Below are 26,160 nucleotides of genomic sequence, written 5' to 3' on the forward strand. Positions count from 1 at the left end.
GTACTTGAAAGTAATTTATTTTTCCTCCATTTTTTATTACATCTCTTCAAAGATGCTTTTCATGAGGTGATGTTTGCGGCATTTCTTATGAAAATATGCTTGCGCGAAGTAGGTAAAGTAGTTATGATTTAAGTCAATCAATGCCCTCTATTAACGTGGTGGCTTAGTTGTTGTGTGGTCGGTCACAGACGTTGCTTCACAGCTCGGCTCTGTAACAGAACAACAAGCAGGCATAAACTTGGTATATCTGTAATGAAAAATAAACGTAACTGCACACTGTGAAACCCAAAAAGAAGCGTACTCCAGTAATAAACTAAATTCGTTGAATGGGATTTCATTGAAATTTTTCATTCGAAAAATTTGCTTACCCAGTGAGCTAATGGCACTTTGCATTTTCTTATTGATGCTCCTTTAATATTTTCCTTTGTTTTCAGCTCCTCCACGCCTAAACTCAAATAATTCCATTCTATCATTAATTAGTTTCTCCATAGCATTGTAGACTAGATATTGTATTTGTGGTTTTATTTTAGACGTAAGTATCACGGTAGCTAGGAGTGTTGGAGGGTAGTAGGCTTCAGGGTGGAGCTTTTGGCGGGCTGCTTGCTTTTGCTTCACATCGCGGGATTCTATTTTGCTGCCGCGTGTTCGCTCCGCTGATGCGGTGCATTGTGGTGGAGAGGGAAAGTTGCATGTTAATGAAAGCCAGAGATGCTTGCCTCGTAGTAAGCTCGGAAAGCAATATTGAATGAGGGAGAAAAGAACATTAGTTTAAAAGGCAATCACATACACACACTGATATAGAGGAAGAAAAAAAGCTAGTTTTAAAGGCTGTCTATCGATCCTCCACTTGAAGTATTAAAGATTTTTCCCCTCATGCAGAATGCAGCATAAACCCTATCGCACCAAGGACCAGATAACGCACTCAAGACGAGAGGCCCCCCTTTGAAGTAATCCTAGATTACTTCGGAACATTCTGTGGTGTGCTGCAAACCCTTGGTATGGCAGTTATCCTGCACAATGACTCCAAGGAAGTTTATGGGTGAAATAATTTGTAAGAGTGGGGTGGATTGCGTTTCAAGGGGTTAGTGTTTTATGAGTTAGGTGGATCTAAAATATATAAGTTTAAATGTAGCCTGTGATTCGAAGCGCTATTACTTTACTGAGCCATGTAGCCGCAACTGGGCAGCTCGCGGAGAGCATGTGACATTTTTGCCTGGGCCATTAGTGATATTCTCCCTGCTGCGCAGTGTTCGTGCTCATCTATCTGCGTCACTTATTTGGTGCGATGAAAAATGGTACTTCTGGAGGACGTGTTCGGTGGGGGGGGGGGGGGGGGAAGGGGGGACACGGGGTGGAGAAAGAGACAGAGAGAGATGACGAAAGAGGGCTTTATTTTTATGATGGCTTCTGGATTGTGTATCTAGCGGAGGTTGCCCGAAGGGTGCTGCGTTGTACGCCCTGTCCAGCGGGCCTCACTAACTAATGCCAGCAGATAACAGATGACGATGTAGTTCATTTGCGCAAAATCATTAATGTGAGGCATAAAGTGAGTGTGGAGAACAAATGCGGTCATTCCTAAAGCATCTTATAAGCGTCTAAGATAATGAATTCAGCAAATTGACCATGCAGTAAAAAGTATTAAATAATGCTCGAGGTCGCTCCTAAGTCACTTCTGTATCATTGAATTACTATCGCATTAGCGCCTAATAATGGAAGCGCTGTGTTTCGCAACGTAAGATAAACGTTGGGATATGAGCGGTAGGCAGCTGTGCCTGCTGAAGCTTCGATGTCTGTGCAGTTGCAGTCTAATTAACCATTGCAGTAATGTACACCTTTAAATCCACGTTGCAAGGTGAGACGTCAAACCCAGAACGTTACGCACACACTGGCGTGACTCTTTATTGATGCCATAGATGGGGCAGCAGCAACATAGTCAACTGCTGGCACTTTTAATGAACAGCAGGCGGGCCAATCGACCCACCTATGGGGTGAATAACGAAAGAGGAACTGTGCCTGTCGTCAACCTTAGTGCTGTAACAAATTTTCCGGTTTAAAATATGCTGTTTCATACAAGGCAAATACAATGTTTGTTGGTTTAAGGAATCAGTTGTAGGAGATCTAGGGATCGTCGGCATCTTTCGGGATGCACCCTTTGTGAGAGAGAAACCACGCACCGTTTTCCCTCGCCTGAAGCCCGTCTTTAGAGATGCCAAAACAACCATCGTTGAGTGTTTCTGATCGTCGGAAAAATAACAAAAACCGCGAGTACGTTTCTGCTAAAACCTTCCTTTGAATCTAATAAGGGTTTGAAAAACCATTCCGTTTATAATGAAGCAAAGTGTAATCGTGGTGTTGCTTTTCACTGTATTCTGACCCTGTTTAAGCGTAGCAACCTGAACTCCAGTACTACTGAAGTACTGACCGGAACGACGCAACAGCCCAGACAGTCGAGACGGAAGAGAAGAGACACACGCAATCCGTCACATCTGTCACAGCTGTTTTCTTAGCCCGTCTAATCAGACCAAACCATACAGTAAGGCCGCGTTAAAGCACACCTTTTTTGCTTATTGGCGCTTACATGTGTAGCCCGCTGCACGTCGTAACGGCAGCCTGATTGTGCTCCTCAGAGCCAGGATTGCAATGTTTTGTTTCCTTCTTTTTTTCGCTCCGGCGTCGGCCGCGCACCAAGCCCGCTTAAAATACGGGAACTTCTCGTTTTTGTAACCTCCAAGAGGTTTTAAATAAAATGAAGACGGGGCAGTAGCTGCGCTCCCCTCTGTTTGGGAGGGCTTGTTTCCCGGAAACGCTCTGCGGCACAACTTTTTCGGCGGTCCCCCGAGCGGCGTCGCTAACCAGGGAAAGCGACTGTTAATGCAGCTGTTCGACACATGGCGTCTCGAAGACACCCCAGCTGCTCTATATTCAGCTCGAAAATTTGGTCTCGGAACACTTTACAGTAGATCTTCATCGATGGCCTTCTGCTGCGCTGCTAACACATGGGCTACGCTGTTAAAAGAGCAGTTTTGAGCTTTCTCCTAAGCGAAAGCGACGAAAAAGTCATAAAAAAGCCTCCATCACAACCGGTTGAGCAGTTCTGTTCAGCCGAGCACAACTGGCGACTCCGTGCTCAGCACTTAAGTTTTGTTGCGAACACAGAGCGCGAAATCCAATACCTGCCTAACTTTCGGTTTCAGTTTATATAAAGACAGCTGCTAGAATGCCGGAGACACGCTTGTTGACATCAGCACGATATGACAAAGCCGTAGACGCGGGCTTCTTTTCCTACCTTGACTTGCCGGTAACCGAGTTATTACTAACATGGGTGAAACCCAATAAAACTATTGGTTGTGTGTCACAAACTTCGGCGCATATTTTTGGTAAGTTAACACGACTCGCGGGAAGTGCACGCAAGGTGTCTCCTTTGAACGATCGAAAACATTGGAGATGTCTCTACTCTTCGCGTGGGGAGAGAACATAGCTGTTCAGGTATCAGGCATCACCCCATCCTCATAACGAGGTGGTGGTGATCACTCAGCCAGCCGAGGAGGCGCTAGTAGGCTCCAAAAGTTCTGCCATGTCTGTCCAATGACGACGCGCATCGCGGCGGGAGGAAGAGAGACCACTCGCATTACGAAATTTATGTGTATGTAAGCAACTGCCGTGGCGCTTTGTGACAGCCAGATGCCATGCATGCTATAAATTGGCATCGCGTGACGTCGTGCCGACAAGATAGCTTGTGTTTGAGTGAGTCATCTAATGGTATACCCCTCGGATCCAAGGGTCAGCCCGCTGTTCGGCAATCCTGATCTGCGATGGAGCGACACCGTTCTACAAGACGTCCAGGGCGTGAATCTGCAGATGCTGATTTGCGACAGTGAACGGTGAACAATTTGGTGTTTATTCTTATGATTCTATCGTGTATTGTTTCTTATTGGGAAGCATCTGGGCTGTAATTTCTCACGTTTTGTGAACATTTTCACTCTGTTCAAAGTATTCAAGTTAATTCCTTTGTATCGTGTCTTTTGTATAAAGATTGTTTTGCTCACTAACTCCGGCGCTCACCTTTTCTCTGGCGAGAGCGAGCAAAAGCTGGGCTCCAAATGGCCACTCCCTTCTCTCACTACAGGTAGCTAGCTGGTTTCCAACTGAACAGCTCACATCTCCTTTCAGATCACCAAATCTACCTCGACACGCTGTAAATGTGTATGGGAGTGTACGTACTAACGAGTTGCGCAACGGTAACCAAAAACAAAATTTATCGTGTGATAGTGTGAACGCAAGACCACTTCTAAAATGCACTCCGCTGTCATGCTCAGGAATTGACGTTTAGTTTTCGTATAACGAAACACAAGTATTCAAAGAAATTCATTCGGCTACGTATGCGGGGCATTCATAAAGTGTACATAATTGGCATGAGGATATGCAGGCAGAGAAGCTATATTTGGCAGTCAGCTGAATGTTCATCTGCGTATTCTCCTCCAAAAAGTGTGGACTTCTCTTACAGCTTGGTAATGTTGAACGAACTGCCGGAATTATTCTCTGCACATCTCTTCGCTCTGCGACAGGGAAGAGCTTCACTTCAGAAATCACTTCCTTGTCGTTGCGTCTTTGTTTCTCGCGCAGTTGTTCTTTATGTTAGAGAATACAAATGCGGCACTTGATGCGAAATGAGCAGTTTATGTACAATGGGACAGTAGTTTTTTTTCCCTAAGACTACCGCCATCTGGGCTGAGTGAAGCAACCCATGCATGCGATGATGATCAGTGATGTTTTCCGCAAGCGTGGCAACTTTCGTCAAGCGCAAGGCATTGTAAAGAAGGGTTTACACTGAGCACCCACTCACATTTACCCGTTCCAATATTTATGTCACGGTAACCTGCCTCTCAGATAGCACTATACCTCCCATCTCACATCACTTTATGGCTCATAATTGAGGGATGGTCTCTCAATACGTTCTTGGGCGTTCAGGCCTGCTCTACCGATTTAAAATCACCTGTGCCGTTTTGCAATTTTTATGAAAGGTGGGCCATTTTTGTTGCACACCACCACTATCTCTGCATGACTTTTCCTACAATTGCGACCTTTCCCATAAAGAGGGCGGATATTGGCGAGCGCTTCCCATTTCCGAAACGACGCCGCCATCTATAGTTTGTGTTCTAGCGATGTTCCTAGAACACAGTTTTTTTCTACTGCTACAAGTCGGAAACGTATGTTCCTCTTGACGCCTCCCTTAGATCGCCTGCTAGAAACTTATGATGCTGGTAATACGAACTTCATGAACGTCCCTTATATTTACTGCAGAGGCGAAAAAAATTATTTTTTATCGTAAGGATTGTTTACTGTTTGTTTTTATATTGAAATTCATGATTTTTCATGAGGTGTGTCACACTGGTTATCGACCACGCGATGTAATTTTGAGCCCAATTTTTGTCAAGTCTTGAAGGCGAATGTTAGTGGGCTTCTGGTAGAGTCTCCGACTTGCGGTAGTCAGTTTGAATCCCTGTTGTCAATAATGGTATTGTCTAAGAAAGATTAATTACTTCATTCACTTTGTTTGCGGGTTCAAGTCATCAAATAGTCTCGTCTTGCCCGGAAATATGAGATTTCATGTTTCGACCGATTCCTTGATTTACCAGGTAGTGTTTTTCAGCTTTCTATGTAGATTAGAAGCAGAATGTACACTTTCTAAATATAAGAAATTTTTTAATACTACATGTGCACAAAGAGTTACATGGCGGCTTTTCATTTTCACCTTGAATAAAATACAGCCGCATTAGATTGGTTTCGACCTCTTAGCGATGGTTTAGTAAGGCCAATGAACACGTTTTCGGTACGCACACCATTTAAATATGTTGACATTACTCACCCGTCTCAATGCAGAATGACGAATCAGGATTCGTTCTGAGGTAATATTGTCCTTTCTCGTCAGCGTTTTTAATGTAATAACCCATCACAGCAGATTTGTGGGAAGTATTACACAAACACGAGTTGTAGGAGTACCAGCCTGCTTCGCAGGTTATCGATTTAAATGAGCACGTCGTGTTTTTTACAGATTCAATGAAGTACCACCAAGCTCTATTATGACTGCAGGTTAGATCGGAAATGCCTGAAAATTATTACAATGACATTTCAGCTCTCTGAATATTGTGTGTTTATATCTTAGTAAATTAACAACTTCATACATAATGGGCACTTGATTGCCGCGCATTTAGGCAAATCTAACAGGCTACGGGAATATAACTTGTCCTCGAAATTCAGCGCAACGAAAACCTGGCAAATGGCGGATTTTCAAACGGAGTTAATCTTTTTCTTTGCTAATACATTTTTATGCAAACAGTCTCGGCATAAAACAAGGATGTATTCTCAATTACGTGGGGTAAGGACGCTTTTACTGTATTAGTAGTTTTTTCTACAAAGATAAACAAGCGGGGACATTTTACATGACAAGTGCCCTCTATCACAATGAGAGAGCGAGCCGGAAAATTCCCCGACACGTACCGCACGTGTAAAGAGCACGTGTATTTTCTGCTATGTTTTGGGGAAAATATTGTGATGCTCCATGACTGTTTCCGTTATCGCATAGCTCATTATGCTCGTCTACGCAAGGCAGTAGAAGGCAAAACCAACGCGCTGATATTAGCAGGCTCAACACTCTGAAAGAGGATCTAAAAATGGTTTGGCTTTAGTTTTTACAAAGGTGCAACACCACTACCACGGAGCAGCAAACATAATTTTGAAGTTGAGATTAATTCCTGCAGAAATGATGATGAAAAAGCAAATTCTTAGCGATAGTATTTACGTTGCTGTTTAGGGATAAACATCGCCGTCCATGGGAGGAAATGTCGAAAGGGTCGTCACCACTTCAAGGTTACGTCACAACAACGAACGAATCGGATGATTAAGCAATATTTAGCAATTCATGGGGCAAGAACATCGCAAAACCTAATGAACAGTTAAAATTCGGCATCGTGCCTACACCCGAAAAACTTTGGTCGCCAAAAACAATACCCTCAAATAAAAACAGTAAAGTTTACCTACCCACGTACCTTTATTATTTAGTGATTAAGACTGATTAGATTGTAAGCTACGGTCCAGCATATATTTCAAGAAATTGACCAAATATATGGGATTAGCAAGGATTAGTGCGTTGAATGAATGGTACATTTCTGCATTATCTGAAGTTATTCACATTTGTTATGCATTTAGTTTTACATTTGACTGTATGTTTTGTTCTCTGTAGCCCTTTTCCATCTTCTTTTTCTTCCTTCCGTTCAAATATGCTTAATGGTTCCTTCTCATATGTGCGTATTTTTCCTTTGATGTTGCCCTATTTGTCAGATGGTGCGTTTCAGTGACTCCGTATGACACCCTGTTTAGCTTCATAATTGCATCGCAAAACTACGCTTGCGAAAAAAGGAGTCGCAGCAAGTGATCCAATCTGCAAGATAGCTTTGGTAGTTATCTGAAAACTTCTGGAGCTGCATTGTATATCACAAAGGCAGACACAGACACAAACAATTAAACAAGAATTTCACGCTGACACGCACGCTAGCAACTGGCTATTATTTGTGCTGTGAAGAACAATATATGACCACAGAAAAAAAAGAAGGGTACAAAGAGAACATAGAGCAAAGTTGAGCGCATTGTGCCACTTTTCCCAAATGCACATCCGGGCTTGATTTCGCGCTTGAGCTACCATAGAATTCAGAAATCTAGTAATTGGATATAAGGTTGGTGCTTAACGAAGATCACACGTGTTTGTTTCACAGGACTGAGGGGTAAAAGACCTTCGTTATGCTCAGGCCATACAAAGTTGGTCAAGAGGCGTTTTTCTATCTCGTGCTTACGGCAGGCTTCGCTCGTGTACTGTCCTTACTTGATGGCGAGAGTGTCAATCTACAGACTGGGAGGTCGAATAGAAGTGAATATTCTAAGTGCCTCTTTGGTATATGTAGCTCAAAACCTAATTAAAGACCACTCGACAGTTAGCAAGAAGGCATAACGAAAGTGAACAGAGCGGACAGGGTGTAGTTCCGTCCTACTTACACGGCATCTCACATCGTCTAAAGAAGATCGCGAGCTTATTTGATATTAGGGTCGTGATGTGTGTACCGAACAAGTTGAGTCCGTCACAGGAAGGGGAACATAATGAGCGGGGCCAAGAAGGCTGCGGCGTGCTGCAAGGAGCGCTTCCTCAACGGCAGCGAAGATGTTGTGTACAAGATTCCTCTGACATGTGGGATTGCGTATGTGGGGTAAACAGGCCGATGACTCAGTTAGAGGTTAGGGAGCACAGGAATGCGTGTGCAGGATAGTCGGCTCCAGGAAATATGGCAAACCATTGCTCTCGTTGTAGAAAAGATGGCACTCAACAGCACGCAAAGGGTGAGCATTCTGTAACCAGGATCACGGAAACCAAGGTCCTAGCTCGGGCAAAAGACCCTTTGAGACGAGAGGTTATTGAAGTACTTACAATAATTTCGGGTTAGGTGGGAGAATGCGTGAGTGTACTGTCTGTAGTGCTCAGCAAGAAGACATTGCTACTGCTTCGTTTGGACAATACGACAAGAAGATAGGCGCAATTTGCCAGTATTTTGGTTTTATATTCTATAAATATTTTTCCCCGAAGTTTTCTCCTAGTTTTTCTTATTATTATTGCACCCTTTCTTTTCTTCTTCTTTGTCATATTTTCGTCTTCTCCATACGACAAATATTAGCCTGCTGGCATTGTGCGTATCATCGGCGTGAACGTCTTGTAATCTCTTGTGGCTGTGTGCGTGTTTGTAGCAGACAATGCAGCGCTAGAAGCTTTCAGATTCCTGTAACCAACTAGCCCGCACGCAAGTTCTACTGAGTTTTGGAAAGAGTACGCTGTGCCTGGCCTTTCACGCGATGGTGCCCACTAAAAGCATGATTCAAGAAAAGTGCAATACACGGCTAGAAGTGGAATGGCCTGCATCATGCGCAAATAAGAAAAGACAATAGGTGTGCCTTCCGAGATCTGGCACTTCTTAAAATTCCTCAATGGCCCAACGAATTCCATTTGGCCAATACTTGCTACCGCTGCGCGCGTATATATGCAGAAAAAAGAATAGACAGCCTATGTTTCCGAGTGGCAAATGTTTCATTTGTAGTATAGCGAGCAGTAGTCTTTAATACGCTTGCAACAGACCTACTTGCATAAGCAACATAATATCTGTTTGCGATCTGTTTTGAAAACCACTAGCAAGGAGAAGAAAACCAGCGGAAGTAAAATTTTGTTGCGTTAATTTAGGGCCCGTGCACTGATATTTTCTAGGCGGAAGTATTTCGCTGTGCTAGATAAATTTCAACTAGTTTTCAATGTCTATTTATGTCTACATTGTTGAATGCCCATTATGGACAAATGATGTGCTGTCGAAAGCGTATTTATTAGTTATTTTCTTGTCTGGCGGTAAACCAAGTAATTAGTTTCTAATCAACCATTCATGTAATCAACCATCCTAAGAGGACATGCCAGTAAACCATAGGCGAGTAAACAGATATACCGAATGAACGCGAAGGAGAATTTTGTTTCTTCGGCTGTCCTTTGAGGACCACTTTATTGCGCTGCTGTTACAGCATGGGATGCGCAACAAATGCATCCGTTTGCTCTGTGATAATTTTATTGAGAAAAGTCAAATGCCTGAAAACTAACTCCCTATACAATGGACCCCTAAAGCCCTTCTGCCATTAAAGTATTGTACGCGTCAACAAATGTGATTCACCATTCGGCGCTGATAAATAAGCTATGAGAACAGATTTCACGATGAACATCTTAAACATGCCTTCTATGTAGCGGCGAACTGAAACAAACTTTGCAAAACAAAACAAAATTTGATGCAACACACAGCCGAATAGAAGACAATACGCAGACGAGACGAGCGCGCGCGCGCGCGCGCACGCACACACACACACACACACACACACACACACACACACACACACACACACACGCACGCACACACACACACACACACACACACACACGCACGCACGCACACACACACACACACGCACACACACACACACACACACACACACACACACACACACACACGCACGCACGCACGCACGCGCACACACACACACACACGCACGCACGCACGCACACACACACACACACGCACACACACACACACACACACACACACACACGCACGCACGCGCACACACACACACACAGACAGAAGCACACGCACACGCACGCGCACACATGAACACAGGCAGGATGATGCTGCACTGACAACTACTGATTCCCACCCACACACCTTTTTCTTCAATTTTCCGCATTTAACGGCAGGATGCGATTGCGCAGATGGATCATTCGGAATCACTTTGCTACCAGTCGCAAAACTCTCTGAGTAGAGAATGTTGCATATGACCCCGGCAGGTGGATCGAGGCCGAAGCTAACGTCATCAGCCAGATTATATAGACTGCAGGACAAAGGCCTACCCCATATTCCCTCAATTAACCCGGCCCTGTCCTAGCTGCATCTACTTTGACCCCTGCGAACTTAACCTTTTCCGCACACCCACCTTTCTGCCGCGCCGCCCCCTACTACGCTTTCCTTCCCTTGGAATCCAGTTGGTTATCCTAAGCGACCGTCGGTTGTTTTCTCTTCGCAATACGTGTCCTGCCCATGGCCGTTTCTTCTTGATTTCCACTAGAATGTCAGCAACTTGAGTTATTTGTGTACCCTATCTTCACCTTTCCTATCTCTTAACGTTATCCTTACCATTTTTCTTTCTATAACACTCTGCGCTGTTCTCGACTTAAGTAGAACCTTCTCATTTAGCTTGCACGTTTCAGCCCCTGAGGTAAGTACTGGTAAGATGCAACTGTTGTATATTTTCCTCTTGAGCGATACCGGTAAGCTGCTAGTCATAATTTGCGAGTGCTTGCGAAATGTGCACTATCCCCAATCTTATTCTCCTTCTTATTTTACTTTCATGGTCGGGATATGCGGTTACTACCTGTCTTAAGTAGACATAGTCGCCTATTACTTCCTGTGCTTCCCTAAGTTACATAAACTGCTGCTCTTTCCGGAGGTTGTTGAACAACCTTAGACTTCTGCATACTGAATTTCATGCCTATATTCCTGCATTTTCTCTCTTGGTCATCAATCATGCTTCCAAGTTCATCCCATGAGTTACTTAGCAAGGCAATGTCATTATCGAATAGCTGATAATTGAGGTATTCTTCATTAGCCTTATCCCTGACTGCTCCCCATTCCAAGTCTGACTACTTCTTATGCATAACTATGGTTGCTATGCAGCCACTATAGATATTTTCTAACACTTTCATATACGGGTCATCTACAACCCGATTTTGCAATGCCTGTATGACTGCCGTGGTTTCTACTGAGTCGAATGCCTTTTCATAACCGATGAATGCTATACATAGAAATTCGTTATATTTGAGCATTTTTCTGCCGTCAAGCTCACAGTGAGGGTACGGTGGGTGGTAGAGTACCCTTTTAAAAAACCTAATTGATGCTCTGATAGATTGAAGGCTAAGCTTTCCTGATTATCTTAGCAAGTATCTTAGTAAATTCCTCTTGCTTAACGAATACTAAGTTGAGTTGTTTATAGTTCTCTATAAGTCCTTATCGTACTCTTCCTCACGCATTAAGTTGATGAGAGCACTCTTTCACAATTATGGCAACAATGACGAGATGCGGCATTGCTTACGGTGGTCAAATTTCTAGCACGACCCCCCCCCCCCATCTGCACCTTTCCTCTACAAATATGTAGTTGCCAGATCCTCCAGAGCCTCTTTCCCACTTTTCATAGTTTATAAAACGTTTATTAACCTCGCTCTTCGTCACTAGCGGAACGCCTGACTGCTTTTCACTATTGCTTATCACATTATTGTAATGTTGTCGAATTTATGAACCGATATAAAACACCAACACAGAAATATAATAGAAAATTTGAGCATTGTGAACAATGCCACCAGCCTGTATCACAGAGAGCACCCCGATATTTTGTACATCTATCCTATGGGAATCATGCAATAACTAGTCGTCATTAAATTTATCCGGTTGGCCACTATGTATTGTTGCTTAATCGAAGGACTGTGGCATGAGTGGACAGAATGTATCCGTGCTTCTACTTCGTGCCGCTGATAATGAGGATGCATAGTTTTCAGCGAAGTGAACACACGCGCTCAGATATCAAATTACTTAGCATCGAAACCACCTTTTGCGTCGCTCTTCATAAGTGTCTAGCGATAAAATGACTGCACTGTGATCTAGCCTGCAGATGAAAATTTCAGTTTGGACCTCTGGCTGCCTTCTGGCTACTTCTGAAGTTTAGTTTGGAGCATTAACTAGCCACTCTCTTACAAGAAAATACAGCGGAAAGGAAATAAATATTTCCTACGAGCTCCGCCGTTGTCGTAGACTATATTGGAGAAATTTGGAGTATATTCCTGACCCCTTGCTTATGTTGATTTTATAATTTTCTTATAAAGGAGTATGAATTCTACGTAGCCACCGCACAGCACTTTCTAATATGGTGCATCGAAACTTGGTTTCGCAGAGCCTGCAAGAATGCTGAGGTCTCGACTAGCAAACAAATCCAGGGAATGACAGGTATAAGGAGAAGCCAAAAGCCACTAACACAAGTGGCCTTGGGTCTCGAGTGATTAATGTTATTTATCTTAATCGGTGAAGGCTGTATAGTATTTGTTATTCTGTGGGCCATTGTCAGTTAGTTTGTAGATAGCGTCGATATAGATATTCTTATATAGCCTTAATAAAAATACCTATTGACATACTATCTGAGTCGTTTTGTTTACCCTGCTTCAACGCATGATCGGTTGCTTCTGCTGCTTAGGTCTCTCATTGTTGCGGGCACTGGTGCTTTAGTAGACAGCCAAGCATCGGTGCTTAACGCCGGACAGGCTGTTCAATGTCGCCTCGTCATCTTATTTCAAGCTGAATAATAACCTGTCCCTAGTGCCAAGAGAGTATAGTCAGTTAGTATAGTCAGGTTGATGATGATGATGATGAATAAAATTTGGACCGTCGTTTTACAGTCTACTTTTATTTCTGCCTCATAACGTTACGACATCAAAAATCCTAGAGGTAATGCTTCTGCAAATTTTCTCCTTCCTTGTATGCGCTGATATTTCAGAGCCGCAACTTAGCTATGACTGCATTGAACTGTTAAATATCTTGGTCACAAGATACTACCATAGAAATTCTCTTTCATTTATAAAATGCCACATAAAGCATTGAACTGGCGTGACTGAACCTCGCATTGGTAATGCGAAACAACTTCAATAAATATCGGTAAATATTAAGCATAAAATATTTTCAGCCCGTATTCGGCGCGCTGGTATAGAAAAAAGGGAAGTGAACTGAAAACGGCACATTGAATAATGTAAACACCATTTCGTGAGTTACATATTGTCGACTGGGCAGCAATTAACAGAGATATTGAGAATAAACTTGGTTTTGATTTTAGGTTCCCTGGTACTTACAGGCTGCTGTACCGCTGAAGCGTAGCATGCTTTAACAAATATCTCTTCCCTATTCCCTGTTTTCATGCCGGTAAGCTCAAATTGAGCAAGAAACAACATCACGTTTAGGTACACACCTATAACGCTTTCCTATATAAAAGCTATGCTGCCGCAGGATCAAGAGCACTGTAAAACGAAGGGAAATGAATTTTGCAAAATACAGAAATGGTAAAGCTCCGCGTTTCTTGCCTGAGCCATCAAACGCATCCTAGATATAGCTTCTTAATAAAATGACGCGCCCTTGAACACACGGTACTGATTTACTAATAAATTATTTTGTGCTTCATTTACCTCTCCATGGCAAAGTTCAGCGAGGCTTTTTTAAGATATACTTCGCCACATTCTTTATTGGTCCAAGTGCCGCACAAAAACACATGGTTGTCCTTGTAGTGTCACGGACAGTGCCATTTTCTTTTCCCTAATTGCGGAACTAGGCCTACATGGTTATTCAGGCCTGCTCCTGTGCCTTGTTACTTTGAATAGTTACAGCTTTGGTTGCGTGAAAGCCTTACAGTGGCACATTTTCAAGCGACTCATTCTTACCCCGCATTGTGTTAGATGTGAAGACAAAAAATTCCAAGATAGGAAGGCTAATTATAATCTCAGGCGTTCATCTTGATAGTATTACGGAACGGCTTGCTTGGGAGGACACGGTGTTCGCTAGTGTAAGATAAATTGAAGGCAAGCTTTTCAATTCTTTACGCGGAGAGGAAGCTTTCACCAAGTGAGTCGTCATTTTATTCTTGTCTGAGGTGAAATGTATATGGTATTTAAGAAAACGTTCCGAATGAGGATGGAACATAAAGATGAGATGAAATGAAATGTTCTTACTTCCTGTGCATCCAGTCTGAAATTTACCACCATTAGGGTAAAAGTCAATGTGCCCCATTGGTTCTATCTTTCCGAAATGCAAATCAGTCATTTGCCCTCCGTTTGTGTGAATAACGTCCACATACTCAGCATCTGTAGATGACAGTGACGCATTTGGATTTTCAAAAAGAAGCCCCGCGGGGTCCAGACCTAGAGAAAGAAACCAAATACAGACACTGTGGAATGGTTTTCTTCAATCGCTGATATAAATACTTCTTTTCTATATCTTTGATTCTAATCCGGTGTTAAAGGAGAGAAAGAAGATGTCTACACAGTATGAAAGAGCTCTCAACAAGTTTCAAGGGGGTTCCTCACTTCGCAAGTTGACCCAACAATCTGAAAGGGAACGTATGGTTATTGTTTGGGCTTCTATAAACACATTCATGCTTGCAAAAAAACGAGCAGCAGTTTTCGCATGAGGTTACTTTACTCCTGAAAAAGTAAAGCGGATAAGAAGTTTGCGTCTTCTTCCCGTTGTTTCCTAGCATTAAAATAAAACACCTGGGAGAAAACTGAGTTTCATCACAATGATGCGAGGTGGTTCTAAAGGGTCTATTTTTTTTAGTACCATAGCCGCAAAACTTGATACCAGTTTTTAAACAAATTCGTATATAAGATCCCCTTTACAGCACCGTTTATTGCCAACTGTCATGTATGACGCTCACCATTTCTACAATTCTAAATTCTCTAAGCTAAGTATAATTTCTTAGGGTCCTTGGGAATCATATGGAAAGATTGGACGCCGGCAGGTATATATTCATGGAAAAGAGACATCTCTAGGCCCCCTACAATGACTTTTCAGAGGAATGTACCACCCCCGATTGGCTGACGACAATAACACGGCGGCCTAGAAGCAACCACGTGTATCTTGCTACGGCTGTGTTTCTAATGCTTTCGCGTTTTTTACCCACAGAGCATGATTGATTCATTTTATGTATTCACTGAGCTCTTGCAATTCCTTGACTCCTACTGATGCGAACAAGACTAATAATGAGCGCATATACTGCTGCTGAAAGTTTGCCCAAATTGTGAAAGAGACCCAAGCCCACCGCTTTCCGGTAAATCCCTGAGGGAAGCATGATGAGAAAAATGGATATCGGCTTTGCGTGAGCAAACGTAGTAACATTCGTTGCCTGATATGGTCAATAGCTCGCAGACGCCAACGGCCGAATAAAGCGATTCGTAGCTGAGCGGACAAAACGGTATAAATTTTTGACTCTGGTAAAAATGAGAATGGGGAGAGCTGCTTTGCTAGAGTAAAGTAAGTGAAATTCATTGGCTTATGGTGTCAATGACGTTCAGACGCTAAGGGGAGAATAAATGGATTACTGGCTGAGCGGAAATGACGTTAGAACGTATAAACTAACCATGCCCACAACACGCTAGTTGCATGCGGCACTCTCAGTAGTGCGCATTCCGCTCTGTACAATTTTATGTATACTGGTAAGCTGGACGATATCGAGTCTGCCTCTTAAATGACGGAACATCTAAATAAGCTAAAAAGCCGTGTAGACGCAGTTTGGAATGTCAGCTCAATCTCATGTGAGGAGAAATAAAAAAAAATGCCTTTGTGCTCTCTGAACAGAACTTTTAATGCAGCATTATTCGCGATGTTAGACCCAATATATGCTCAAAACTTCCAAGTATAGTTTTGCTGCACCATATTTCCCAGTATATATAGCTTTTAAGGTGCGAGCAACCCAAACTGCGGTGTGCGGAGCCCCGCGATACCCTGTGTCCGGAGTAGCAACTTCGTACTGAGTTACGCACTGAAAGCCTCTTGCACCGAGCACTCAAGGCGCTCAAACGTTTCTTGTTTCAGGCAATAGCACGTTTCATCATTAGTAGCAACAACAAAATTACACCTGTAACGACCATACTTATCTAGACATTGTCGTTAAATTCCAGCTTACCCGTCGGCTTTCCCTATGCTTGCGGTATACGGAGGTCCAAGCTGCAAGCTCATTTTCGTTGATGAAATGCGCTACCATCGCACACTGATTACGGTTGACAAGGCATGCTTACTGGCCTTCCTATAACACCCGCCCAACGAGCCAATCTTTTCGGCATGCTATGAATCTAAGAGAAACCGCGAGAAAAAAAATCATGGATCTGCGAGAAAGAAAAAAAAAGGCGCTAATGCCTTGATCGGTCCCTTGCCAGCTTCTTTCTGCATTTTTCATTTTTGGGCTTTAGATGCGCGTGTAATATGTAAATGAAAAGCTGCGTTTACTTGCGCCCAGGCTCAACATGGTAAGTGCGCTTGTTCCGTAGGGATCGTGGACAAAAAACATTTTCAGAAAAGCACTGTTTTCGCTCATTCTTTTTCTGAACCTCCGAAAGCAGTAAAATATCATATCCAGTGACGGTCTTGTAAAAGGGTAATATATTTCTGCTAATTCCAAATAGACACATTGCAGCTTCTAAATAGGGAGATAACTTGAAAACTTGAAGAACTCTATATCTTACAGGCTATATTTTGGTTTTAGTTTCGCAATTTAGGTTTAGTTTAGAAGCTTCGCCATTAATACTTTCTACTTAAACGCTTTAAAATGTTGAAATGCTGCTTTTATGTTTAACCAGCTTTACACTTGTTGCCATGCGACGCGGAAAATATTAAGAGAGTGCTTAGTTTTTAGATGTCAACACGCGAGGTATGAAGACATCTAGGTGATATAAGAAAATTTCTTGCTGTTTTGATGTTCATATGGGAACGTGAGCAGCAGTAACATTCTGAGAGCTTGTTTTTAGGTCATCAACTGTACACCTTGTCAGCCTCGTATAGCACAATTCTATACATATATGAAAAGAAAGAAAAATGCTCGATAGAAATAAAGGACAGCTAAGTTTCAGGTTTCGCTTTTGGCAACAATAAACATTGTGTCTTTGTTTGCAGAAAAAAGTAGTGGTCTCTAACTGGAGAGCGTAGCACTATTACAGGGGAGAACTGAACTTGGCAAAGCTAGTTATAAACCAGCCCTTTTCGCAGACTTCGTTCCTTGCAGGCAGCCAAACATATGGCAGCAACCTTCTAGATCCATAAAACTAGTCACTTACTATATTTTACACGAAGCAAAAATGGTGCGACATATGTACAAGCAGAGATAAGCTAGGAAAAAAAGGCTGAGGTTTCAATGAAGCTATAGATTTTTAATCATTAAACTAGTATTTTACGAATTTGCCAATATTAACAGAAAAACCCGTATTTTCTTTTTTTTATTTTCAGCCTTGAAAAAATTTGTCATTTGTACATCCGTGTACGGAACCTTAGTTCAATTACAGCGCGTGACGCTAGCGCTGCGCCTCCACTGGCGGCGAGCCGTAGAGGCTACTAAGAAAAGCGCGCACCACTGTATGAGCAGGGAGTAGTAGGGGAGCAGTTCAGGGTGCGCGCTCTATCTCAGGGGATGGCTTTTCCCAGAAACATATAAAATATTTCATTCGCTAGGCTTTCGTTCAAGAATGCTGGCCTCCTTTCTGCTATGAAGAAGGAGGTGGGAGGTGAACAGGAATGGTTAATTCAATAAGTGGAAGCAGCTTATAACCTGACATCGTCACCACCGTGACACGCTATATGCTCATCAAACTAACAGTGCAATGTTGCTCGCCTGAAATACTGTCTCGCGGTTTCCGAATTGACCCATTGCTTTTATCGAAGCACTGAATTATAAAGCATGAATTCTTCTCCAACTGGCGGGCGAGAGGTCAGAACATTGACTATTTCCCTACTGGTGCTTGAGTTTACTTAATAATATACACGAAGGCCAAAGTTACTAGCTTTCCAAGGGCACTTTCTATACCAGAAGAAAAGTTATAACTTCTCATGGGCAGATGATACCAGCTATGAATAAACAAATATTAGCTAGTGTTGACTATTACTGCTGTGAAAGGGCTATCAGATTCCCAAACTAGCATCGCTGTCGAATAATCGGGCACTATATAAAAAGAAACAATAAACACTATTTCGCATGTGCTTGCGGTGTAGTTAATTACGCGTGCGTCTCACGTGCATTGGTTTTGCACCATCGGTACGGAACACTGTGGTTGCAGAGCCAGATGTGCGCCTGTAATGCCCAGATTTTCACAACACCGTGAAGTCCAAACATGGGGTCAGAACCAAAATATATGAGAATATAGCTGCTTCAGAGCTAGCCTCTCAGGTTAAAGCTTCTAGCCTAGACAAGCCTTTCAGAGCTCTAGTTACGCTGCCTCACAAAATATCATTGGGGATGCTTCAAAGATGGAGAACGCGTGTCTCTTGGCTACAAATCTTTTTACAAAAGTCAATAGAAGATACCATTAGCACCAACAAACATTTACCGCACGCAATTAACTTTCATCCTTGATAGAACAGATCACTTTATAGTCATGCTAGGTAAAAAATAAAATCCTGCCCGCTTGCACAAAACAATCTTAAGACTGTCTTAGCTAAGTCTAGAGTTAACTGGAGTCTAAAGAATAGGCCACTAGCATGGCCGCTTAAGACTGGAGTCAAGACTGGGCTTCAGTTCTGACTTGAATAAGTCGCTTGTATGATTACGACTCTAGTGCTGTCTTGGTTAAGACACAAGGACGCCAGGTGTCTAAGTAGAGAAATTAGGGAAATACAGGGATGCGCTGGCACTGTCCCTGCTGTAAGATGTACACTTTCCGTCAGTTTTGCGTTGTGTAAAATCCGTGCCATTGCTTTTTGCGGCTTAAGATTGTGTTACGAGGAAAAATGCCCCAGTGGTTGCTGAGGCCGTTCTGGGAAGCCACTCTGGTGAACATGAACCCGAAGCGTTTGACGTTCGGAACACGAGCCGTCTTAAATAAGCTTGGTCCTTCTAAAGACACCATTTAGTCTGGACTCAGCTCGGCTATTATCGTGCAAGCTGGCCCTGGTATTTACAGGGCAGAAAATATCGATTGTGTTCGCCATTGATGGCATCGATTCGTGGTGCTTATAGAGTGCTCGGTATTTCGAATATATTTCGAAAGTTAGGAGGGCTAATAAGCACCGCGTTAAGGGTATGACGCATTTGATAAAGAAATCGAAAGTTTGACGAAAACTCGTCTGATCGCGATGGATTGCTAAACGTGATAGTTTTGACGCTGGCCAAAAACAGAAACGAAAAAAAAAAGAAAACATGATGTTTTGTCTCCCATAAGGAAGCCTGTGACTGCGACTGTCTTTACATCGGCGAAACCGGTAATTTTAAAAGGTATCTAAATGATCATAAAAATTACGTCACAAAAAAAATAGATTCCGAGTGCTATCGCCGAGAACTCCCAATCAAAACAGCATGTTATCGACTGGAGCAAGGCACATGTTCTTGCAACTGAAAGAAAAAAATTCCTTCCCCTTCACCTCAAACCATTGGCCATACAAACGACCAGTCACACCTTGAACTGTAAAAGTGGCAATCTGACAACTGCTTACGCATGCTCCTGCGCCCCTTATTAAAAGAAACATTCTTTTTTCATTCTTGTTTTTGCCTTCATTTCTTGTTTTTTTACTGTGAGCAAGGCTCCCGTATGGGAGCCGAAATGTCATGTCTTTTTTTTTTTTCATTCATGTTTCTGGCCGGCGTCAGGTTTGATGCTTTGGATAGCGTTTCACACAGACACAGGGATGATGATTTGCCCGCTAAAATTCATTATTTGTTATTTGTTATGTTTTATTTTGTTATAGTTATTGAAATAAATTTATATAGCGATACCTAGCATCAGCAAACATAGGCCTTCCATTCTGAGCAGTTTTATATCTTTGAAAACATTTTTTATCATTTCGAATATTTCAAAAAATTAATTGGTCAGTTAAAAAACTAAATTTTATTAGCCTTGTCAGGCAATGGCTTTTCATTCTGAGAATTATCACACCTTTGAAACCCATTTTTTAATATTGTTATTTTCTTGAATAGATTAGTCACACTCCTACCTAAAGAACAGCGCTGGGAACGAGACGAAACATGAAGAACGAAGAAGGAACACAAACACAGGCTCGGACTGACAACTGAAATTTTATTTCGGAGCAAACGCATTTAAAGGTAGTACATGAAATGGGGGGGGGGGGGGGGAGGGGTGCATGAATGATGTGGAAGAATGTAAGAACTGCAACCAATATAAGAATGACAACCCTGACAATATCTGTATCCCTGAATGCAATGTTTGTAGCATTATTGGCCGAGGAGGATATCGGCTGTCTAGAGAAATCGCCGAAGTACTTCAAATCACTGCGCAAACGAGCAATATGTAAGCATACCTCTTTTTTGTCAAAAAAGAAGCGCGATTTTTTAGAGCACGTTAACCATTTATTCGTTCCCACGTTTCATGCCATTTTAATAGCCTTAAGCTGTGTTTTTACTCCGGTTTTCTGCCAGCGTCTTTTATCGCTTTTACATACCATTTTGGCTACGCTACTGTGTTTTTATCTGGTTTCATCTGTGTGTGCTCCGGATTTACATCGCTTTATTGCTTTGACGTTTCCTTTTTCATCTTTTTTGGCATGACTACACTGTGTATCGGAGGTCGCGCAGCATCGCCATGGCTCCACCTCCTTTATGTACCCTCCCTTCATGTACCTTTAAATGCGTTTGCTCTGAAATAAAATTTCAATTGCTAGTCAGCCCCTGTGTCTGTGTTTCTTTGTGTTTCGTCTCATTCCCAGCGCTGTTCTTTAGGTATGCAATACCTATTTACATGGCTTTTTATAATGTCCCTTACGGCAAGCTTGCATAATCAAAAAAAGAGAAAAACTAACTTGACATCGCGCTCTTGTAGTTACACTAATTTAATTAACTCGTCGTCACCTGTTGTATACCAATCAATCATCAATCACCAAAACCGCGCAAACAATTATACGGCTTTTTACCCAGCCCCGATATTAACGATACACAGGGCCCATTAATACAGTTATTGCGCTGGCTTCTATTCGACTTGTTTATAAGCTAAGGCTTGAAGTGACAATTAAAAAGGACACGACGCATGCGATGCAATCGCTGAATTCTGAGGCCCGTTTCGCGCCCAGTCGTGTATTGTAGTTGTCGACTGTCTGTTCCAAAGAGTATACGTTACCAATGAAGTTATCATACTTATTCAAGTTAGGCTTACCAGAAATAAAAGTCAAGCAAGCAGATTTTTCTGAAGCAGCGGCGCTGACAGTACCGTGCCGCGCAAGAGGCCTGCACGTGCACGAAACGGAGCGGGATTGGGGCAGTGCAATGAGGTCGCGCGGCTAGCGCATGCATTCATTCATTCATTCATTCATTCATTCATTCATTCATAAATGATTGAGTCGGCCGCGCTTTTTCCTTGCACTTCTTGCGGAGCCTCCACATACCTAGTTGCTATTTTTCTGCCATAAATGACGCCGCCCGTTAGAACAGCAGCACTGCCGAGCGACGCTTTCAGAGCCTGTTGTTTCGTCGCTAACGCCAATTTGCGGTGAAGTCCTTCGCCGACATTTTTCTCGTTGTAAACTGGACCATTCTCGAACAGGCGACGTGTTTTCGCCAGCACTGGTTCTCGCATGCAGCTCGATCCCAAGGCATTCAAAGGCCTGAAGCCGTCACATATGACGACAAACACACCTCCTGTCAAGCAACGCGACAGGAGGTGTGTTTGTCGTCACCTGAACTTACTCGGCCCTCTCTATGGTGGGGCTTAACGCTGCCTAGCCACTCTAGATTTGGCTACGCTGCTTCGTGAGGTCCTAACTACGCGGTCTCACGCGAGTAATTAAAACGCGATTCTCCCCATGAGTCTTAAAGATTCGCCAGTCGATTGATAAGTAATCATCGAGCAATGATTTGACACTAAAAAAAAAAAAAACAAAAAAACATCGCAACGGAGGTTAACAGCCGAGCGTCTTAACAACTGACCACAGCAGATAGTGGATTCGCTCATTATAACCAAGCATAAGTAGCCTTAAACACAAAAGCTGAAGCGAGTGATCCCAGATGGTGCCGCAAACCCGTGGCCTTTGGGTTTATGCGCGCTGTTGTGTCAGTCGTGACCACGGTCGCTAATAAAGTTTCACCTGTTAACCCGGCAGCTCGCAGATGGCAGCATATGTGCTGCTGAAAGTGCAGATTCATGTGCTTTCACGCTATAATCAGTTGAAAAGAAATAACGCCAGCCGATAATGTTTTGCTGCATAAAATTGCTTAAACAGTCCTACACCAACATCAAACAATCACTCTATTTCTCTGGAAACTAACGTTTCTTAGCAACTTGCGATAATCTTACTAAGACAGGGAAACGCCGGTAGACTTCTTTACAAAATTAAATCCCGAATTAAAAAAGTGACATTCAATGTTATTTTCGGCACCAGTAATATATTTTTGCTGGTGTATCACTCCTATTTTCGATCTGTTCCGCCATCTATAGGTCAGTATTATACCACCTGCAGTGAGCTTTGAACTGATACATTTTGAAATTATATTCTGTTAAAACAATCAATTTATTTAAATATATTTGCAGCGATATGCACAAAAATGGTCGTGCAATAACTTCTGTTTCTCTATACCCATTTAACCCTTTTCATACATATATATATAGTAGCAGCCATAAAGACGAAGTTGAAGCCGAGCGCAGGAAAACAACAAACATTGTTGGGCTGGACTCTCGTGCCTGTGGCGTTGCCATTGGCCACCTCAGGTCCCCAGCTGACCAGCGGTCCTTTACACAAATATAAAGCCGTGAACATAGGTTCAAACGACGCTTATATTAGAGAAGCTAGGCGATGTACGAAACATAATAACCAAGGAGATCAGAAATAAATAAAACAGCGCACTGTTCGGCGCTTTTTTGTTTATAACTATGTATCACTAAGTGGCCCACTTAGCTATTCCGTTAGAATTCAGATAGAAAACTCATGCTAAAAGTGTAGCAGTATCAGTTTTCGTGAGATACTAATACCTGCTGATCGCTAAGCCGCAAACGCCTACCAAATGCTTTTCTACTGAGGACTACAGCGCAGTTGCCACACTAACACGAACAAGAGAGACGGACGCAGACAGGGGGCTAACTATGTACTGTGTTTTCTACTTGGCCTTTCTACTCTGTGTCGCATGATAATCTGCTGAAGTTTGTTAGTGTTTCAAGGCTTTTTGATAATTAGCGCGTTCGTTTCCAGATTTGTTTTCTCCAAGACCTTCTAAAAAAGTGGTCTTGAAGGCGTCAATGAATGGAGGACACCAGAAGGAATCAGTGAGGCTTTTTTGACAAAAAAAAAGAGAAGGGGAGAGTACGTCGCATACTAAGTGATTTTACGCATCCGCGACTGGTAGAAACTTTTTTCACCACTACAAAGTTTCGGCACAAACTTTAGGTATCCCGGAACGGGGTCGTTATGCATGACCGAGTAAACAGAGGAGCCTAGGCTTTCAGGCACGACTAAAATGTAGCGGGGACTACTGGCAGTAGTCATTCCTGCAGAAAAGGGCCATCCCGCACTTAAATGAGACTGGAAGCTCTGAGGTTCTGTCCAATAGTAAAGAATGACTTGATATTCTCGTGCAGCCGCCTTTCAGCACAGAATGTACGTGAATTAAGGAGTGGAAATGAAACTGGAGTGATATACGTACCGATCATTGTTGTAGGTGTCACGTTCCCTCCCCACAGTCTACAAATGTGACAAACAGTTTCCGTCAGAGTTCCGGAGTCCCCTTTTGCACACAACTAGGCAACATAACTCTTATAAACGACTATACTCACCATGAAACGCGGTCAGGTGCCTCGCGGAGGATTAACATACAACACAGCAAATATTGATAAGTAACTGCTGTGAGAGGTCGCCTATAATAGTTAAATAACCTCTAAGCCGCGTAACGGCGAAACCTACCGCGACGCACGTCTACTCACTAGCTGTGAGACTGTGTTCAGCCTCGCTTAAGGAGTCACTAGCCTAAGACTAACATACCTAGATGCGCCTCCTTGATTCTTTTGTTTTGTGGTTGATTCTTGCATGCCTCTTGTATATATTTACTGTTTGTGATTAAAGGCGCAGTTGTGCGTAACTATGCGTGAACTCTAGTTTCGATGACATGCAGTAAGTATGCCACGTAATTATGCCACTATCATGAATTATCGGCGGCCAAAAATTATACCTGATATGTATTATTCGCTTGATATGGAAAAATATGTTACTTTTTATCTCTATGCCGGTGTGGCTCATTACTCGCAATACTTTAGACACTAACGTCGGGAGAACAGCACATTGTCGGCGCACACATGTTTAAAAGATGACATCAAGGTTCAGTTGGTTACACGAAACAAAATGTTTCTTAGTGAAAATATGCTCATCACTGGAAGTCGCACTGTTCCCAGCGTATGTATAAACGAACACTTTTTATTTTCTTGATTAGGTAAGATATTTTACTCCCTAAATTAGCAATTCGAATAATAACAATATATGGATGAGGGGAAGGCCGCTGTTGAACGAACTACACTTATGTTGAAGAATGTGCGCTTGCAGTGAAGCGGTGTTATATTAGAACGCGGTGTCTATAATAAAAGCTACAATTGGGAGTGCCAAGCTGAACGTCCAACCCTAACATGATCGCAGAAACATTTAGGGTTTAAGCGATATCTCTGTGCCAAGTTCGGATCATCTTACATTACAAGCCGAAACCAGCACCCTATTTTCCACCTAGAAGTGCTGCACATTATAAGGGCCAAATACCCTTCATGGTACAGTTCATTCAAAATAGAGTTTTAAATACCTGTAATTCGTCCCAGCCGTTTTCTAGTTTTGTTGTGAAAGTGTCGACCGCAAAACCCTGCTGCATGCGCACCAAGGCTGAAGCCAATCAGGTGTACGTTTTCTGGCGACAGAGAAAATGAGAAGTGCATTTCTTGAAGAAGTACCGAGATTTCGGCACCTACCAACGGGCTGTTGGCGGCCGCTGTTGCATAATAAGGAAATGAAGCCGCTTTCTTCCAGTCGACGGTAATTACATCGCATTCAACCTAGAAGACACATTAAAACTTGCTTACAAACTGCAGCATCTCCAATAGCGCATTTGTGGCTCTGTTGCTCATTCGAGTGAAAGATTACCCTGACAAGAAAGACACAAATTACAGAACTAGGATGAGCAAGATATCTCATGCACAGCTGATGCATTGCAGGAGGTTTATACCTGGAATCTGCGTACAAGATTTCGGGCGCTAGTAGTGCAAATTGCAAAGCGTTTTATGGCCGTAATATTTCTTCACACAATATTTCCTATCACGCACAAAATGAAGAGAGTGAACGGCCGCGTTGTCAAGAACAAAGCACCGAAGATAGTGTTGGGATTTCTTCATAAAGGCCTCCGACAATGCATCATGTTTCTATGAAACAAACGGCCGAATTTGCGAATACTCTTTTGCTTACGCTATTTCCTTTTTCCTTCACCTTCCATGACGAGGCACCATGCTTCCTCAACTCAACGGGGCCTTTAAAAGATACATCTAATCGTCGTGCCACTCTCAGCTGCTGCTTGGCTAAGCTGGCCCTGAGATGAAGAGAAGCCGATTGTATCCTCCCTTGTGTCGAGGATATGCGCCTAATGTTTAATGTCTAATGGTTCAAATAATACAAAAAAGCAAGCACACATTTATAAAGTTGTGTTTCTTTCGAGGTGCGCTCCTATGTGTTTTTTTCACCATGTTCGTCTACGTTATGCTTAAATTCTGAGTTCATCTGACACATTTTGCTGCAAAGCTGCACTTGTATAAGGTGGCTAAAAAATTGAGATGTGAAATCCGGCTTGTGA

The 26,160-nt window shown here is 42.7% G+C and overlaps 1 protein-coding gene across 10 annotated transcripts in view; it reads right to left on the minus strand.

The window, feature by feature from the left end:
• LOC146193294 (phospholipase A1-like) overlaps nt 1-26,160 on the minus strand; it is a 95,833-nt gene continuing 69,673 nt past the window's right edge. For 5 of the 10 annotated variants that reach the window (XM_084602667.1, XM_084602666.1, XM_084602669.1 and 2 more), the window contains 4 exons: nt 25,126-25,372; nt 14,381-14,569; nt 5,867-6,106; nt 1-209 (listed from right to left, as the gene is read on the minus strand). In XM_084602667.1, the coding sequence (XP_084458793.1) occupies nt 151-209; nt 5,867-6,106; nt 14,381-14,569; nt 25,126-25,372 (735 nt within the window). In that variant the 3' untranslated portion in view covers nt 1-150. Of the gene's footprint in view, nt 210-5,866; nt 6,107-14,380; nt 14,570-25,125; nt 25,373-26,160 lie in introns of those variants that run through there. The other 5 variants (XM_084602668.1, XM_084602672.1, XM_084602673.1 and 2 more) reach the window with 5 other exon arrangements.

Source organism: Amblyomma maculatum, chromosome 4 (assembly GCF_055883805.1).
Source record: "Amblyomma maculatum isolate TAMU_Amacu chromosome 4, ASM5588380v1, whole genome shotgun sequence".
NCBI classification, from domain to species: domain Eukaryota; kingdom Metazoa; phylum Arthropoda; class Arachnida; order Ixodida; family Ixodidae; genus Amblyomma; species Amblyomma maculatum.